At 35.6% G+C, this 17,464-nt stretch overlaps 2 protein-coding genes across 2 annotated transcripts in view; both read left to right on the forward strand.

The window, feature by feature from the left end:
- Positions 1–8,620, forward strand: part of LOC137388156 (uncharacterized) — a 52,334-nt gene extending 43,714 nt beyond the window's left edge. Inside the window, exons 24-29 of the mRNA XM_068074660.1 lie at positions 654–752; positions 3,438–3,608; positions 4,417–4,571; positions 5,096–5,295; positions 6,614–6,976; positions 8,034–8,620. Coding sequence (XP_067930761.1) covers positions 654–752; positions 3,438–3,608; positions 4,417–4,571; positions 5,096–5,295; positions 6,614–6,976; positions 8,034–8,299 — 1,254 coding nt within the window. The 3' untranslated portion in view covers positions 8,300–8,620. The remainder of the gene's footprint in view (positions 1–653; positions 753–3,437; positions 3,609–4,416; positions 4,572–5,095; positions 5,296–6,613; positions 6,977–8,033) is intronic.
- Positions 8,621–12,102: 3,482 nt separating this feature from the next.
- The window catches only part of LOC137386860 (pre-mRNA-splicing factor SLU7-like), a 71,456-nt gene continuing 66,094 nt past the window's right edge, over positions 12,103–17,464 (forward strand). The window contains exons 1-5 of the mRNA XM_068073038.1: positions 12,103–12,281; positions 12,659–12,890; positions 14,148–14,268; positions 16,031–16,146; positions 17,080–17,205. Coding sequence (XP_067929139.1) covers positions 12,106–12,281; positions 12,659–12,890; positions 14,148–14,268; positions 16,031–16,146; positions 17,080–17,205 — 771 coding nt within the window. The 5' untranslated portion in view covers positions 12,103–12,105. The remainder of the gene's footprint in view (positions 12,282–12,658; positions 12,891–14,147; positions 14,269–16,030; positions 16,147–17,079; positions 17,206–17,464) is intronic.

Below are 17,464 nucleotides of genomic sequence, written 5' to 3' on the forward strand. Positions count from 1 at the left end.
GTAATTAACTGTGTGATAACACTGGAGTACTATACTAGTCTTCCTTATATAATTAACTGTGTGATAACACTGGAGTACTATACTAGTCTTCCTTCTGTATTTCACTGTGTGATAACACTGGAGTACTATAATAGTCTTCCTTATGTAATTAACTGTGTGATAACACTGGAGTACTATACTAGTCTTCCTTCTGTAATTAACTGTGTGATAACACTGGAGTACTATACTAGTCTTCCTTCTGTAATTAACTGTGTGATAACACTGGAGTACTATACTAGTCTTCATTCTGTAATTAACTGTGTGATAACACTGGAGTACTATACTAGTCTTCCTTCTGTAATTAGCTGTCTGATAACACTGGAGTACTATACTAGTCTTCCTTATATAATTAACTGTGTGATAACCCTGGAGTACTATACTAGTCTTCATTCTGTAATTAACTGTGTGATAACACTGGAGTACTATACTAGTCTTCCTTCTGTAATTAGCTGTCTGATAACACTGGAGTACTATACTAGTCTTCCTTATATAATTAACTGTGTGATAACCCTGGAGTACTAGAGTAGTCTTCCTTCTGTAATTAGCTGTGTGATAACACTGGAGTAGCCGTCTTCTTCTGTCAAACAGTTAACTATGCCTGCTACTCATTGTAGACCTTATCTGCTGGTTGTCCGAGGTTCATAGCTGCACAAGGGCCATTGGGGCAGACAGAGGCTGACTTCTGGAGCATGATTGTATTACATAAAGTTGAGGTAAGACATCCAGTAGTAAGAGCAGCTTGCTGTCCTCTTAGACGAGCCATTTTGTAATAGCTCTTTTAAGCGCAGTAGTTAGTCATAGCTATATGAATTGCTGTATTAGTCACTGGTTATGTTTGTTGTAGTCATAGTCTCTAGTAATGGTTGTCAGTATTAATGTCAGTTCCATGGGCAGTCAAGCTTTCACTTACAATTGTCTTAAATTGAATATTTTTCAACATGCACTTTAAAGCTCAAGGAAATAGTTGACTTTGCACTTCAAATCTTTTATAAGACACAGCACACAGTTTTTCAAAGCTGTTTTGCACATGATTGTGAAGAGGCTGCTTAAGGAAATTAACAATAAACCAATAAATATAACAAATATGTATAAGTAAATTTAAACTTTGGATGTTTGTACACGACCCCTTCAGAACCAATGGCTGAACAAGTCTAATCTTCCATTTCTGCCTCTTTTATTAACAATAAAAACAATTACAGAAATTACTTTTTATTAAACAATTCATATATCTCTCTTTACATATCTTTATAATGCATTCATTTAATATCTAGGTGTAAACAATTCATATATCTCTCTTTACATATCTTTATAATGCATTCATTTAATATCTAGGTGTAAACAATTCATATATCTCTCTTTACATATCTTTATAATGCATTCATTTAATATCTAGGTGTAAACAATTCATATATCTCTCTTTACATATCTTTATAATGCATTCATTTAATTGCTAGGTGTAAACAATTCATATATCTCTCTTTACATATCTTTATAATGCATTCATTTAATATCTAGGTGTAAACAATTCATATATCTCTCTTTACATATCTTTATAATGCATTCATTTAATTGCTAGGTGTAAACAATTCATATATCTCTCTTTACATATCTTTATAATGCATTCATTTAATTGCTAGGTGTAAACAATTCATATATCTCTCTTTACATATCTTTATAATGCATTCATTTAATTGCTAGGTGTAAACAATTCATATATCTCTCTTTACATATCTTTATAATGCATTCATTTAATTGCTAGGTGTAAACAATTCATATATCTCTCTTTACATATCTTTATAATGCATTCATTTAATATCTAGGTGTAAACAATTCATATATCTCTCTTTACATATCTTTATAATGCATTCATTTAATTGCTAGGTGTAAACAATTCATATATCTCTCTTTACATATCTTTATAATGCATTCATTTAATATCTAGGTGTAAACAATTCATATATCTCTCTTTACATATCTTTATAATGCATTCATTTAATTGCTAGGTGTAAACAATTCATATATCTCTCTTTACATATCTTTATAATGCATTCATTTAATTGCTAGGTGTAAACAATTCATATATCTCTCTTTACATATCTTTATAATGCATTCATTTAATTGCTAGGTGTAAACAATTCATATATCTCTCTTTACATATCTTTATAATGCATTCATTTAATTGCTAGGTGTAATTATCAACAGATTTTATTAGAAAGTTAGCATGTGTTGTTTGGGTTGTAGAATTAATTAAATGAATTAAATCATATTCTTATGTGAGTATTTTATCGAGATTACGAAGTTTTTAACAGAAAAGGCAGTTCTCAAAATAAGTTGAATTTATAAGTTGAGGTCTTACAGTATTATAATTGCTAGTAGTAGGCACATGAGATACATGCATGATTTTAGCTTATAGCGTTGCAAAGGTATTACTTAAATTCGTTCATCGTATGTAAGTGGAGAAATATTCACATACGCATTGTAGTAGTTTTAGGTATATTAGTACTAGATGTTTTTGACTGATCCATTCTAACACAAATTATAACACGAGACATGTGCTAAGGCTATAATATTGCTTTTGCAACTGCATTACTTTTTCTCTATAATTCCAATTCTGGTCAAGTATAGTTTATTTGCTGGTGTATGTATATCCGCTGGGAAGTTTTGGAAACTAGTATTAAATGTATTTAGGCTCCTCGCATATTGTTTATGGTTCATTACGTAACCATACTGTGTTGTGATGGCTAAGTATGTGATCATGCTGCGTTGTGATGTCTAAGTACATGATCATACTGTGTTGTGATGGCTAAGTATGTGATCATACTGCATTGTGATGTCTAAGTACATGATCATACTTTTTGTTATGGTGTCTAAGTACGTGATCGTACTGTGTTGTGATGTCTAACAATGTGATCATACTGTGTTGTGATGGCTAAGTACGAGATCATACTGTGTTGCGATGGCTAAGAACGTGATCATACTGTGTTGTGATGGCTAAGTATGTGATCATACTGTGTTGTGATGGCTAAGAACATGATCATACTGTGTTGTGATGTCTAAGTACATGATCATGCTGTGTTGTGATGTCTAAGTATGTAATCATGCTGTGTTGTGATGTTTAAGTATGTAATCATACTGTGTTGTGATGGCTAAGTAAGTGATCATACTGTATTGTGATGGCTAAGTATGTGATTATACCATGTTGTGATGGCTAAGTACGTGGTCATACTGCGTTATAATGTTTAAGGACGTGGCCACATTTGGTTGCCATGGCTCAGCCATTTCTTGGCATACTGTGTTTTAATACCCAATTTTGTAATCGCTGTCGTGTGATATTTCTATTTTGGATCATATTACTTTATTATATAAGTGCATGATCACACTTTCATGTGATTTTGCAGTACATAATCATGCTGTCTCGCTGGACAGAAAATGACCACTCTGAGTCTGCAAGATATTGGCCAAGGGACAGGGGTGACAGGTTAAGCTTTGGCAACCTGCTCATTACTCTTCAGCTCGCCAACAATCACAAGTACTGGACCGAGCGCAGGATCGCCATCACTAACCTCGTTGTAAGTCAGACGTGCATTTTTTCAGGGAGTCGTCACCTTTTAGCTGTTGAAGTCGACACAGTCCAGATAATAGATTTGTGTTATTTTTAGCAACTACACTTGTGGTGCGTTAAGAGAATATATGAGGCACAAGAAGTATGGGAAGTCAGCTCTGTTTATGCAACACATTTCTTCACGACCTTGAGAAAAGTGTAACAATATTCTATAGGGTTGGCAGAGTTAAAAAGGCACAATATAAAATCATATGTCTAAATTATGTCTAGCGAGAAATTCTCCTAATAACTGTGGACATCACTCACACTTTAAAGACCTTCCAAGTTTTTTCAAGATAATTTTTTTGATTATATGTACCAGTGGCTTGAGGGATTCAGCAGTATTTTGACAATATTCAGTGATGTTTGCGTTTACTGTTGTTTAGCAATCAAACAAACTTGTTCTAATTGATGTTCCGCTTAGGTCAAGACACAAATATGTCATCAGTCGTTATGATGACATGCCTCAGTTTTTACAGGAAGCAGTTTTGAAGGCCAGTGTTTGGTTTCTGCTAATTAATAGTGTACAAACTGAGAGATAAGTTACAAAACTGAGACATACGACAGCGTTTCATTGTCTCTGTCTATCTAGTAGTCACCTTTATTTTACTCCTCTGTAAACTCGACCACTTGTGTATCCTATAGTTAAGTGAGTTATCCCGGACACGAGTCATCACATTTACTCCTCTGTAAACTCGACCACTTGTGTATCCTATAGTTAAGTGAGTTATCCCGGACACGAGTCATCACATGTTTACTAATGTTTTAAACTTTAGACAAAGGATACACACATATGCACCCAGCTGCAGTTTAACTCTTGGCCTTCCAAGGGTCTACCGGAGCCCATGCCTCTCCTCATGCTAGTTAAGGAGGCAACAACTCTTTATAAAAAGCAACGGTCTTCTCGCACACCTATCATAGTGCATTGTGGGTAGGTCTCAGACACCCTTCATTCTAGTTTGTGTTTAGTGGCTAACGTACATGTACATTATCTATACATTCATGGTTACTTAAATGGATCTAATAAATATACAGTCGTGTTTGAAATAAACTGGACACCTTTGTTGAACAACTAAATTTCTCCGTATAACATTAAACTGCTCTCATTCCAAATAGGTTTCTATAATCAGTTTTACTATCAAATGGAGTAGACTTTTGCTACATGTTTGCGCCATGTTTGATGGATACGATTGTTTGATGCTATGATCGGCCATGTTGAACGATTGGCCATGTCTGATAGGTTTGATTTTAATGTCTGGTTTGCAAACAGCCAGTCCTCAGTTAACGATCTAGAAATACTCAGCCAACATACCCAGCCAAAGCTGAACTAGCTTCTAACTATGCTGTTTAAAGGAGACCATTAATGTATCATCTGATTTCTTTGGTTGTTTCTTTTGCTGGTATACTTTAAAAAGTCTTAACCTTGTTGAAAATTACTCTTGCACATGTTTGTAGTAATGGCATATCTAAGACTGGAGTTTTTTGCACTCTATACAATGCTGTTGCGGCAGTAAATTCTGGTCAAGGCATCACTAGCATTGCTCACACCGTTGGACTTCTGCGGCAACGGCGGAGAGGCATGGTTTCTACACAAGACGAATACCTGTTTTGTCATACAGCCCTTCTTTATTATGCCCAGGATATCCTTGTTAAACGTAAGTATCTCTCCTTGTCAAGTTTAATTATCTCTCCTTGTCAAATGTAAGTATCTCTCCTTGTCAAATGTAATTATCTCTCCTTGTCAAATGTAAGTATCTCTCCTTGTCAAACGTAAGTATCTCTCCTTGTCAAATATAAGTATCTCTCCTTGTCAAATGTAAGTATCTCTCCTTGTCAAAATTGGTACAGTAAACCCTCGCCACTTCAGAGCTTCGCGACTTCTGTACTTCGCGACTTCAGTACTTTACAAGTACAAAGTATTCATTAGACATTAAAGAAAATAAACAAAAAATTATTTTCAATCTTCCTTTTCAAATTTCTCATCTTATGTTTTTCGGTATCTCTTCTTTCTTCAAGTTGTTATTTCCGTCTTTGTTTCCTCCCAAATTCACTTGCCTTGTCAATTCTTTTTCCAAGACCCCTTTCCATGTTCTCACCTCATTCTTTAACCTGTTTGTTTTATGCCCCTTATGATTCCTCTCCAAGCTCTCCACTTTTTCACTCTCTCTTCGTTCCTCTCATTCCTTCTAATCCTTCTTCCCCAGTTCCCTATTTTTTATCAGTTTTATTGGGTGTCAAACAACAAACTTAACATCTCCTCTGCATCGCTGATGAACAGCTTGTCTATGTCATATCAGGTCACAAGTTTATCACATATCTTGACTTATGACTGTTATAAGTTTTGTTGATGCAGGAAAGTGCGGCACCAAAAGTACTCAATACCAGTAAAAGAAGCAGAGTTTACAGTCGGTCTTCTAGTTTGCCAGGCTATGCTTATCTATTTGTTAATTTTGAGTTGTCTAATCTTGGTCAGTTCGCTCGGCCAGTCTCACTTAGTGAAAGCGAATCATTTGAAGTAAAATTCATAAAATATCATCGTGAATCATTTGGTTATCACGTGTGTTTAGTTACTGTTTTCATATTGGTTGACTTTGCGTAAAAGATATAAAGATATCAACCACGTTAACTATGTTAACTACGTTATGACGATAGTCAACCATCCACTTTTTTTCGATGTGATCAGACTCACAAATCCACTGATACATGCATAATGACTAGTAACGACTAGTAACTAGTGTAGCATACTAAGTCTGTTTCTATGTATATTTTGTTATCCCAGCATTTTATCATATTTCCTATTGCTGGAAATTGTCTTCATTCACTTCAATGCAAAGCAGTCATCAAGATTGGCTGCAAGCAAGTCATCACTTGGAACACAGCCATGCAAGCTAACCGGAGCCTAAAAACCTCACAAGTTCATGGCTTTAGTGTCTCGCTGTCTAAGAGCCAAATCTTTCAATTCATCTATTTTAGGTGGAATCCTAACATCACAGGCTTCATTCTCAAATTCATTAGACAAGCTTAGCCATAAACAACATGGTCGGACTCCTTCTAATGACTTCATCATGAGTGATACAAGTCTTGCTCTTATTGGAGAGTTTTCTGCTAGCTCCCTTCGAGAAGCATCTGCCCATCTAGACCCTGCAGCGGCTGCCGACAAAGCACCTGTTTCTGCCAGTCTTGCACCATCTATTGATAAAACATCAGCTGCCAAGGAAACACCAGTCGCCGCTCCTCAAAAAGGCCTTGGCTCAATCAGCAATGCTTCTCCTAAAAGTTCTCCAGCATTATCGCATGATGGAAATGTTGACGGTGAGTCTGCTGCAGTAATTTTGGGTAAGTCGAATAACGGTTGCGAAAGCTAGTCCATGTTTCAGGCATCTACAAGTGTTTCAATTTCACAGAAGTGTATGCTCACTGTAAGCAAATATGTAGGAATGTACACATTTTAACTGTTAATCTGTCGTGTTAGTAGTAGTGCGATTATTACCTACCTTCATTTAAGGTAACCCTCAGAAAGCTGTGCAATAGATTTGGTACAGTTGAACATCGGTTTTCAAATGACCCAGAATTTAAATGAATCAGAAGTTTCAACATAAAATTTGATGTTAGTTTGCTTAAGATGCTGAACAAAAATTTGAAATTCAAATATTTGAAGATGAGCCGGAGAAATCTAGCGTTGCTGATTGATTGATAATTGACATTCTCTTTCACTCTTTTTCTTTCTAGCTATCACTCTCTCACAAGCTTTTTCTGGCCTGGCTCACTGTTTTTTAAGCCTGGCTCACTCTTTCTAACTTTGTCAAGTCGAGCTCTCTCCTTCCCAACCTTTTATTGAATGGAGCTCAGTCTCACGTGCGCTCTTTTGCATTTAATCGTAATTTAATTGTATGCAGAGATGATCATCGTGATTTATGAAATACTCAATGTATTTTGTGTTTTGCTTATTGTATTAGACTATTATGGTATTGTGTCTTAGAATACAACACACAAGACACTTCTACACCGTTTTGTTTTACATAAAATCTGAGGAAAAATGGCTAAGAACGGTATTATTGCAGATTCAGCAATACATTTCTCGCTTCTCTAATAGAAAAAAATGAGACTTGAGAGAATTTCAGTGTACTTAATATATTAGCTGCTTTCTTAATCTACAGTTTCATCTGTTAAAATGCTCAATACGTTGTTTTCTATATTATGTTTATTCACATGATTTTGATAGCAAAAATCATTTCAAGATTTGAGCAAATTGCTATTTAGCAAACTTTCTAGGACAGATTGTTTTCGAAATTCTTAATAATTAGATTGTACATCACATGGATATTGAAGACTTTTTCATTTTTGGAAAAGTATAAAAAATATTAACCTTTAGTATTTTCTTTTTATTGTGCAGCGCATGAGAAGATGCCAACAACGGAAGAGCCGTTGACGACGACAACCAGTCAGAAAGATGTTACCAATTCAAATGCACCACTTCAGCTTCCTGGTGCCACTGTTTTAGACATAGCGAACCCACAAACATTTGAAATTGGCAAAGGTCGCCAGAGAATAACAAAAGCCGACTTTGCATCGAAAACTGGAGGATTGAAGAGTGCTGCGCAGCAAGGGGATGATCCGTTTAGCTCACTCGACCCGATGTGGTCTCTTTCTAGTAAATAGCTGTAGGCAGTGATCGACTATTTATTGCTTGCTCTCTCTTTCATATGTATTATTTATTGTCGATGCAACTGCCACTCATTTTGCTATCATGTATTTAAATTATATCTTATTTCTCATTTTCCTGAAAATTCTCTGGCTTTTTAGCCCATTCTTTCAGATATGCTCAAGAATGTCAGGACTATCTAGCCACGGACTGTATTTTAACAATTATGGATCAGGGTGAAGGAGGCAGTAAATTATTTTTGTAGTTGTGGTTTTCAGCTCCTATGGCAACTTAAGGGTAATGATTCATGCTAACCAGGAACAATAATATTATGTTATAATAATAATATTATGTTATAATAATATTATGTTATAATAATTTAATTTAAGTAGTCATGACAAAAGAGCATGTACTTCATATGATACTATTAATAATAATAATATAGCAAATTCAGTCATAGCAAATGGTCTTGTGGCAAACAAACAATGAGAACCTAGTCCAATTAAGCAATCAAAACGCCCTATCTTTGTGATAGGGCGTTTTGATTGCCTAGTGCTAGCATAGTGAAGTGTCAATTCAGCCAATCAAAATGCCCTAAGTGAAATAACTCCTTTGATGTTGAACTTTTACAAAAAAAACATTTCTAATAAAGATTATTGGCTATCTAACAATAATAAATCAGAAAAAATAATTGAAATACTGCTAATACTACTGCTGGGCTCAACTAAAACGTGTTTGTACTGGTACTGAACAATTTACAACAATCAAGATGGGCGTTTTGCTTGCTCAGGGCAGTATAATATGCTTACAGATTAGCAGACCAGTCAACAAATGTGGCTTCTTTTCTCTGATCTCTTTTAATCTTGTAACTAGAACAAGTAAAGAGCAGTCATTATGTAAAAGTTTGAGCTCTCAACCCCAATCAATAGACCACGACTTGAGCTCGTGAAAGTCATATGATGGTGCTAAGAAGTATATTAGATCTTAAATGTTTTTGTACCATGTTAGCAACAAGACTCTATTCCCAATAGATGAACCTGAGCAGAAACTGAGCTACAAAATAAACAGAAAGAGTAGTAGTGTAACTACTTCCATGGTTACTTGATAAAAGGCCATGAGTAGTGGGTTAATCAGGTTTTTTATTGTTGACACTCCCAACACTATCAAACTACAAGTGTTTGTATAAACAAGTTTAAGATATTGGAATGATAAATATTTCGTCGGTGTTGGTGCAGCGGATGACGATTAAAATCTACACATGTAAATGTAAAGACATAAATCTAGCAGAATTTTGACATAAGTTCCAGTTAATGAATTGTAACAGTTATGCCCACGAGAATAAAATGAGAATCAAATACAAGTTTTTAGTGTTGCTGAGAGCAAATCATCCTTGATCACATATAATCAAAGCAAACTCCTAATATTGTTCCAAGAGAGACTTGAAAAATTAATTATACTCTTTATGTGACGTAGAGCAGAGTATCAAATGTCTTTATTGAATTCTGGTAAATAAAGTTTGTTAATTTTAAACTTCCACCGAAGAAGAAAAGAGCAAATATTCTCGAAATTATTACAAGTTTCAACTTTCTTTGCAGAAGAAACTCGAGACCAGAACAGTTTGTGTAGAAGTTACTTAGTAATCACCCCTTCATTGTGAGATGATCAAACCATGTAGTAAATGAGAAAACAGATGTGTGAAACTATGTTATAAAAATAAGTAATACATGACACAAAACTGTTGTATCTTTGATATAAAGCAGTTTTACAATAAAAAGCCTGTCCTCATTTACTATTTTTACAAATAATATGAGAGTTATATGATATCACATACAATGTTTAAACCATCTGCTTGCTTAAAGGAAGGTGATCCTAACACTGGCAGACCTGTAATAAATTGAATCTAATAATAGGAAGGTACCACAATGGTAGTTTTTAAATATGAACATAACCCGCTCAGTCTAAAAAAGGTTGTTGTAGCGCTTTACAGCTCTAACAAAAATTAGGCAATCCTATTATAAGCTTTCTCAGAACTAAAACACTATTACTACCATAATTGACATAAGAACAGGTTTGTTCCATATATAAAACGAGCCAGCGGTTGCAACCAACATAGCGTACATTGTAACGCTTTGTAGTTGTAACACCACGCATATAAACTAGAAGTTGTAACTAGACAACTCCTTATAAGAAATAAATGACTAACTGTCAGCGTAGAACTCGTTGCTCGATTGCCAGCAATGCGGGGATTTCTAAATTCGTATGCATACAACTAGAAGGGCCAATTCTCTGTGCATGAAGTATCCGGTTATACTAATGTTTAGAAACACAGTATCTATATATGTATTTTTAAATTAGATAACAATCATATCACCCCTAATAAACGCTACTGCTATTTATATTTTTAAGTCCGAATATATATAATCGTACAGTTAGTTTATATAATTGTCTAGCGGCCTTAAATCTTTGTGCAACAGCTTGTTTAGTAACTCTTATATCAGTCAATTAATAACAAAAGGTTTACTCTACGGATACTAGGCGTGTTGCGAAAGGTGGCTGCCTTTAGCAACGCATGTAGTATCCGTTCTTTACTCTTGGATGAAATCGTAAGCTCCACGACTGCCACTGGCTATAAAACAAAAACAGATATGGTTATCGTTTTTCGATTAAGTTTTATTTTAGTCAAGATAAACATATACCTATAAACCACGATGGTCTACTGATTATTACTTTTGTCACTGTGTCTACAGACCTTGAAATTGAATATTAGTTTGTGAAGAAAAAGATGTGTTTATTACTTTAGTTTATTGTGTTTTGAGCGTATACTTAACATATGATTCAGAGTATTATTGGTTTTGTGAACATTTACTTGTATTGTCTATTAGACAAATTCAATAGTCAGTACTAGACAATCGATTGACAACCGTAGAATCAATCTATGGTTTAAAACATTTTAATTGTTTCCATCAAAATGTACCTCTTATTTTTTTCAGTAAGTAAAGTAGGCCTGTACATGTTCTGTAAGCTGCTTCTTATTTGGCTCCTTAACGTTGTGTTCTTCATTGCTGCCTGATTTCTGGCAATTCATGCTTATTGTATTACTAAATTCCAATTTTGCTCATAATTCCTATACTTGTGGTCATCTTTACAAAATTTCAAGCTTCATGGTATAATAGCAATCCATGAGTTAGATGCAATGTTTTATCAACGTTTTTATGTTCTACGTTTTTTTGCATTTCATGAACTCTCCAATAGTTCCTTTATAAAAAAAAAACTTAGCATTACTGTTAGATTTTAAATTATAATAAATATTTAGGGTGTTGAGTAGTTTATAGACACAACAACTACTCAACACCCTAAATATGAACAAAGAACATGAAAAGTATAAAACTTTTAGCGAAATATTGAATAAAAATACTAACAATTTTTCAATTATACACCTTGAGCTCTTTTTAACTATAACTATACTCGTTGTGTCTATAGAGTATAGTTATAGTTAAAAAGAGCTCAAGGTGTATAATTGAAAAATTGTTAGTATTTTTATTCAATATTTCGCTAAAAGTTTTATACTTTTCATGTTCTTTGTTCAACATTATTCATATGCCGGAGAAGTTGCAAAATTTAAAGCTCATTAGAAAACTTTAACTGTGGTGTTACTTAATAAATTACTTTATTTTCTGTTTTAGCTTATTTTGATAATAGTAAATAGATGTCTCAAAATTCATAAAACATTGGTACTTATTCATCTCCCAAGGAGCAAAACGTCATAAATTTTCCTAGTGCTTTCATATTCATCACTGATTAGACTTTTGTTTCAGGTCACAAAATGTCTTTCATTTTGAATGAGCCTCCTTCACTCATAGCCAAAGAGACGAAGCAGAAGGAATTACTAGACGGAGATGAACCGGTTAAGAAGTCAAGGGAAGACTACAAGAAACAGAAAGAGCTGGAGGAGGCTCGTAAAGCTGGAACAGTTCCTGCCATGCAAGATGAGTTCGGCAAGTGAGTCTGGCTTGACACATGAAGGATACGTCTTTCGAAATTACAAGCCTATCTCCATAACCAATTCTGTTTGTTTTTCCCCTAGATATAACATTTTGGTTTCATTTTATACTGTTAAGTGTATAAGTGCAGTACACTTAATCGTTGTCATTTTGTATCACATTTCTTTAGTCTATTGCTCTAAAATATGCTTAATAAGGTAATAGATCTATGGCAAAATTTATGTTTTCTATTTCCTAACGCATTCCTTTTTTCGATATACAATGTGTTTTCAGCTTTTTTGTAGGTCCTGCTGTGCTCTCATAGTGTTGCCTGCTTGTCAAGTAACACACGCTAGCTGCTTGTAGATAGTTTGGTAAACCACCATGTAATTTTAGGGATATCAACCCACACATTCCTCAGTATATCATGAATGCACCATGGTACATTCATTCAAAAGTCCCTACGTTGAGCCATCAGCGTATACACGATGAGAAAAAGAAAATCTTTGCCAAGCTGGACACATGGCAGGCAAAGGGACTAAAGGAAGGACCCGTGGCTACCAAGTTCAGGAAGGGAGCTTGTGAGAACTGCGGTGCTATGACTCACAAGAAGAAGGACTGTTTAGAAGTAAGTCGAGGAGCATAGGTTATAGTATTTCTCAAGTTGATTAAAAAAAATTTCTATCTTAGTTTATTTTTTGTGTATTATTTTGTGTAAAAACATGTTTATACTATGTAACTAGAATAGTTCTGGTTCTGAATAGCTTTATTCGATGCATAGAGTCGATGAAATATGTTGCAAACTTCTTAAGGGTTGACTTGCAACAAAATTCACATTACAGTTATTTGGTATCAAAAGATTCACCATGTCTTACTCTACTGTGTTGTAGGTGCAAAATATGTAGAAATGTGATTAAAAGCTCTAAAAAGCTCAAAGACGAACAGTTAATCGCAGCCATCACAAAACCGCCGTAGATCGAAATCAGTTTATTTTTCTAACGTAGTCATTACATTTGGTTATTGTTTTGTCAGGTTATGTTCTCACGTGAATTGAAAGGCCAATAAAAGGCTCAATATAAACTTCTCGTAGCACTAGTTCATGACAAACACTTCGAGTTTTACCGAAGACCCCGTATCAAATATAGATGCTCGCTTCTGCAGCATTTTTCGATTATCGCAGGTGACCAACAGGCTTGTCTTGTTTATCAGAGGATGATATGCACTCCTTCGAGCTAAAGTTAGAAAATTAAATGAATTTTTACGGTAGGTTTTGAGATATCAGTGCTCAAAATGACAGCATTAGAATGACCATGAAATAGACGCGTAAGAACAATAGACATGGTTTTATCGAATGCTTGAAGTATATTTGTGAAAAAAACTCGACGAATGAGGTTGCGTGAAAGTGTAAACAAAGCCATCTTGTACAACTTTGTTCCATTTGAGCCATTTTGGAAAGAGAATCCAAACTGTTCGTTCCAAACAAACGATAAACTGTTCGTTTTTGAGCTTTTAAGAGCTTGTAATCACATTTCCACATATTTGGCACCTACAACACAACAGAGTAAAACATGGTGAATCTTTTGATATCAAATAACTGTAATGTGAATTTTGTTGCAAGTCAACATTCAAGGCTTTTTTAAAAATACTAAAGCTATTCAAATACTTTTGAAAATCGCTTCTTGTTATCACCATTTTCGGGCGTAATCTTGTTATTTAAAAGGCTGAATAGTATAGTCCATGAAGGCCAAAAGCAACTTCAATCTACAGAAAAGATTTTGCCAAATCATCTGCATATGTTTATAACCTGATTGACAAAGGCCTTCTTAGGCTGAGGACATTACTGCAGGCAACTGTAAATATGATTTACTATTTACTGTCATTTTAGAGACCACGCAAAGTGTTGGCTAAATTTTCTGGGGAGGCAATCGCTCCTGATGAGCATATACCACAGCACCCCAACTTTGACTATGAAGGAAAGAGGGACATGTGGAAGTCTTATGATACAGGTTGGGCCCTAGTCTAAGGCATTGGATATGTAATTAAAAGTATCTGTAGCTGCTAGCAATGGTAAGGAGCTAATGTACGTGAACCTATTGACCAGTGCAGTGATTTCTAGCAATTTCTTAGATGTAATTGAGGGCACCAAATTTTATAGTTGATAATAAACTTGGATGATACACAAATGCAATACATCTGAATGGGATGCAGTGTTGAAAAATTTTATCAACTCCCCCTTTAGCCATGACTGAATGAGTGGCTCTCAATTAGTTGGCTTCTGTCACTACTGTGGTGCTATTCCTTCAGGAATGTGAATATGTGTGCTGAATCAACAACATGCCAATATGCATTTTGCATTTAACTCGCTTAAAAATGATCATCATCGAAATTGGCAGCATTTAAAAGGTTGAGTTTTTTGCAATCAAACTTGAGCAGCTATAGTAGAGTAGGATTATGTGGTATTACAGATTGACGCTGATGCTAAATATTAGGCAGCAATAAGATACGAGTCTCTTTTTTGTATGATAAGATGACTCCACATTTGAAGCTCATTCCTAAGCCTCAGTCCTAAACTCATCTATAGGGCCAGCCACTGCCAGTTTATTAATATAAACATGTTTTGGTATTTCCCACTGTTGTGGCTGTTACTGCGCATCAATAAATGCCACAAATCATCGCATATAAGCCGATTTCGTATATACACCGGACCCTAAAAAACAGCATGGAACCTTCACCTGCAGCTTTTCTTAAAGTGAAACCATCGCTACAGTATAAAACAAACTGTAACATGCTACCAGCTGCATGCTTAGCATGGTATGAGCAGTAGTTGCTGGAATTAAGTTGGCATAATGTCATTTCATTTGAGTTCAATCAGAGTTATGCTTGTATAAACTGACCTCTTCGTTTGGTAACCTTTTTTGTAGTTTTAGACTTGGTTTATGTGTGAAGATATACAGTACTCACTAATACATTACATTTGCAGTAAATTATTTGACTTGGTATCTATGTAGTTGCATTAGCAGTGCGGTAATATTAGTAAACATGACACAGCCATGCAGTATAATTGCATTACATGCTTTCACTACTGCGCAGTACACAGTATACATGCAATACAACTATGTTTGAATGTGATGTAAACAGTATTGGTGCAACAGAGGTATTACCTACTGCACAGTGTGCAGGGCTAAATGCAGTGGGTGTGTTGCTAGTGTGCGTTTCACAGGGCTAGATGCAGTAAAAATTTTGCATTACACTGTATATACGTGTACAGCACATTTTGGTGAAAACTTTATAAAACCGCAGTACATATGCTTACATAGACTATATGCATGAATTGCTGGGTTTGCATCGTGAAAATAAATGCACTTTAGGAGCATTAGGAGCATTAAATGTCCAATGCACCTTAGAACGTTGCAATGTACTGCCAAATTACTGCTTGCTATGTTGCAAGGACTCTGTTCAGTTGTAATGCGTCACATCCCTGGTATTTTGTCATTCTGCAAATGTCATCATTCTGTCGGGAGTATTTTTCACCTCTACATGCACTTCGTGGAAAAGCATCTCTTGTGAGTTAGTGTTCCAATTATACATTAGGGTTATAACACTGGTCTCAACGCGTATCCTTGAATAGCTGTAATAAGACATCTAGAGACTATCTTACAATTGGCATCAAAGAAGTTTTCTGTTGGCATCATTGCCAGTTCGTGTAGCTTTTTGTACATGGCCTGAGCTCATCATACCATGTACAAAGAGGAGATGCTGTTCTCACAGAGACATACAATGAGGAGAAGCAAGAAGAGCATGACCAGATGGAGGAGGCCAAAAGACAGCTGAAGGCAAGTAAACTGGACCAGATGATAGAGTCAGGAGAGAAGGAGGAAATAAAGGTATGTATTCTCAATTGGCCTGTACAGTTCGTGTTGTTGATCATTGCCCCGTGTTGGCGCAATTTGTGATTGTGTAAACAACCCATAACCGCTCATGTCAAAACCACTCATACCGTAACCACTCATACCGTAACCACTCATACCGTAACCACTCATACCGTAACCACTCATACCGTAACCACTCATACCGTAACCACTCATACCGTAACCACTCATACCGTAACCACTCATACCGTAACCACTCATACCGTAACCACTCATACCGTAACCACTCATACCGTAACCACTCATACCGTAACCACTCATACCGTAACCACTCATACCGTAACCACTCATACCGTAACCACTCATACCGTAACCACTCATACCGTAACCACTCATACCGTAACCACTCATACCGTAACCACTCATACCGTAACCACTCATACCGTAACCACTCATACCGTAACCACTCATACCGTAACCACTCATACCGTAACCACTCATACCGTAACCACTCATACCGTAACCACTCATACCGTAACCACTCATACCATAACCACTCATGTTTGTCATATGTGTGGAAGAATAAATGCAAATATTCAAGATTAAGTTGACGCAGGTTTTTGAAACCCGTAACACAAATAGAGAAACGAGTAAGTTGTGGATAAGGCAGTATGCTAAAAGATTTTGTGATGTGATTGGTAAAAGTGTGGTGAGCTGTAATATGTGATCTACAATATGGTAGTACAAAAGTCTTAGTATAGATTTCTGTAAGATGAATATACTTTTCTGCTGTTTTTACTAGTTACATTGCCATATATGATAATTTGAATGCCAAAAAGTTTTCAAGTTTTCAAAGTTGTCTTCACTTTCAACATCCATCAGCGCAAGATAGTGATAGCATCAGTTGCTAGTTGGGGTTTTCTTCTCCTTCAGCTTATTAACTCGTAGGCACACGACAGCGATGATGAGGATGAGCTAAAGTATGCTGATGATGTGGACATGCCCGGACAGAAGTTTGAGACAAAACAGAGGATCACAGTTAGGAACCTAAGAATCCGTGAAGACACAGCTAAAGTATGTAGTCTTCTCTCTTTTATGGTTGACTTGTCAAATCATTGGATTATCAATCCGCGTTTTGGTTTGTTGGGTGTCTATTTATTTTGTAGCAAGTTCTTCCTGTTTCAATCGAGTTTTTAAGGTCCTACAGCGTCTTTTTGAAACTATACCCTACATTTATTGTACAACTTTCTTAGTTTATTTTTTCCATTCCATTCACACCTGTGTTAGTTATTTTAAGTACTTGTTCTTTAAAAACTTTATTGCGGGCCGGAAC

The sequence above is a fragment of the Watersipora subatra genome, chromosome 2, assembly GCF_963576615.1.
Source record: "Watersipora subatra chromosome 2, tzWatSuba1.1, whole genome shotgun sequence".
Lineage (NCBI taxonomy): Eukaryota > Metazoa > Bryozoa > Gymnolaemata > Cheilostomatida > Watersiporidae > Watersipora > Watersipora subatra.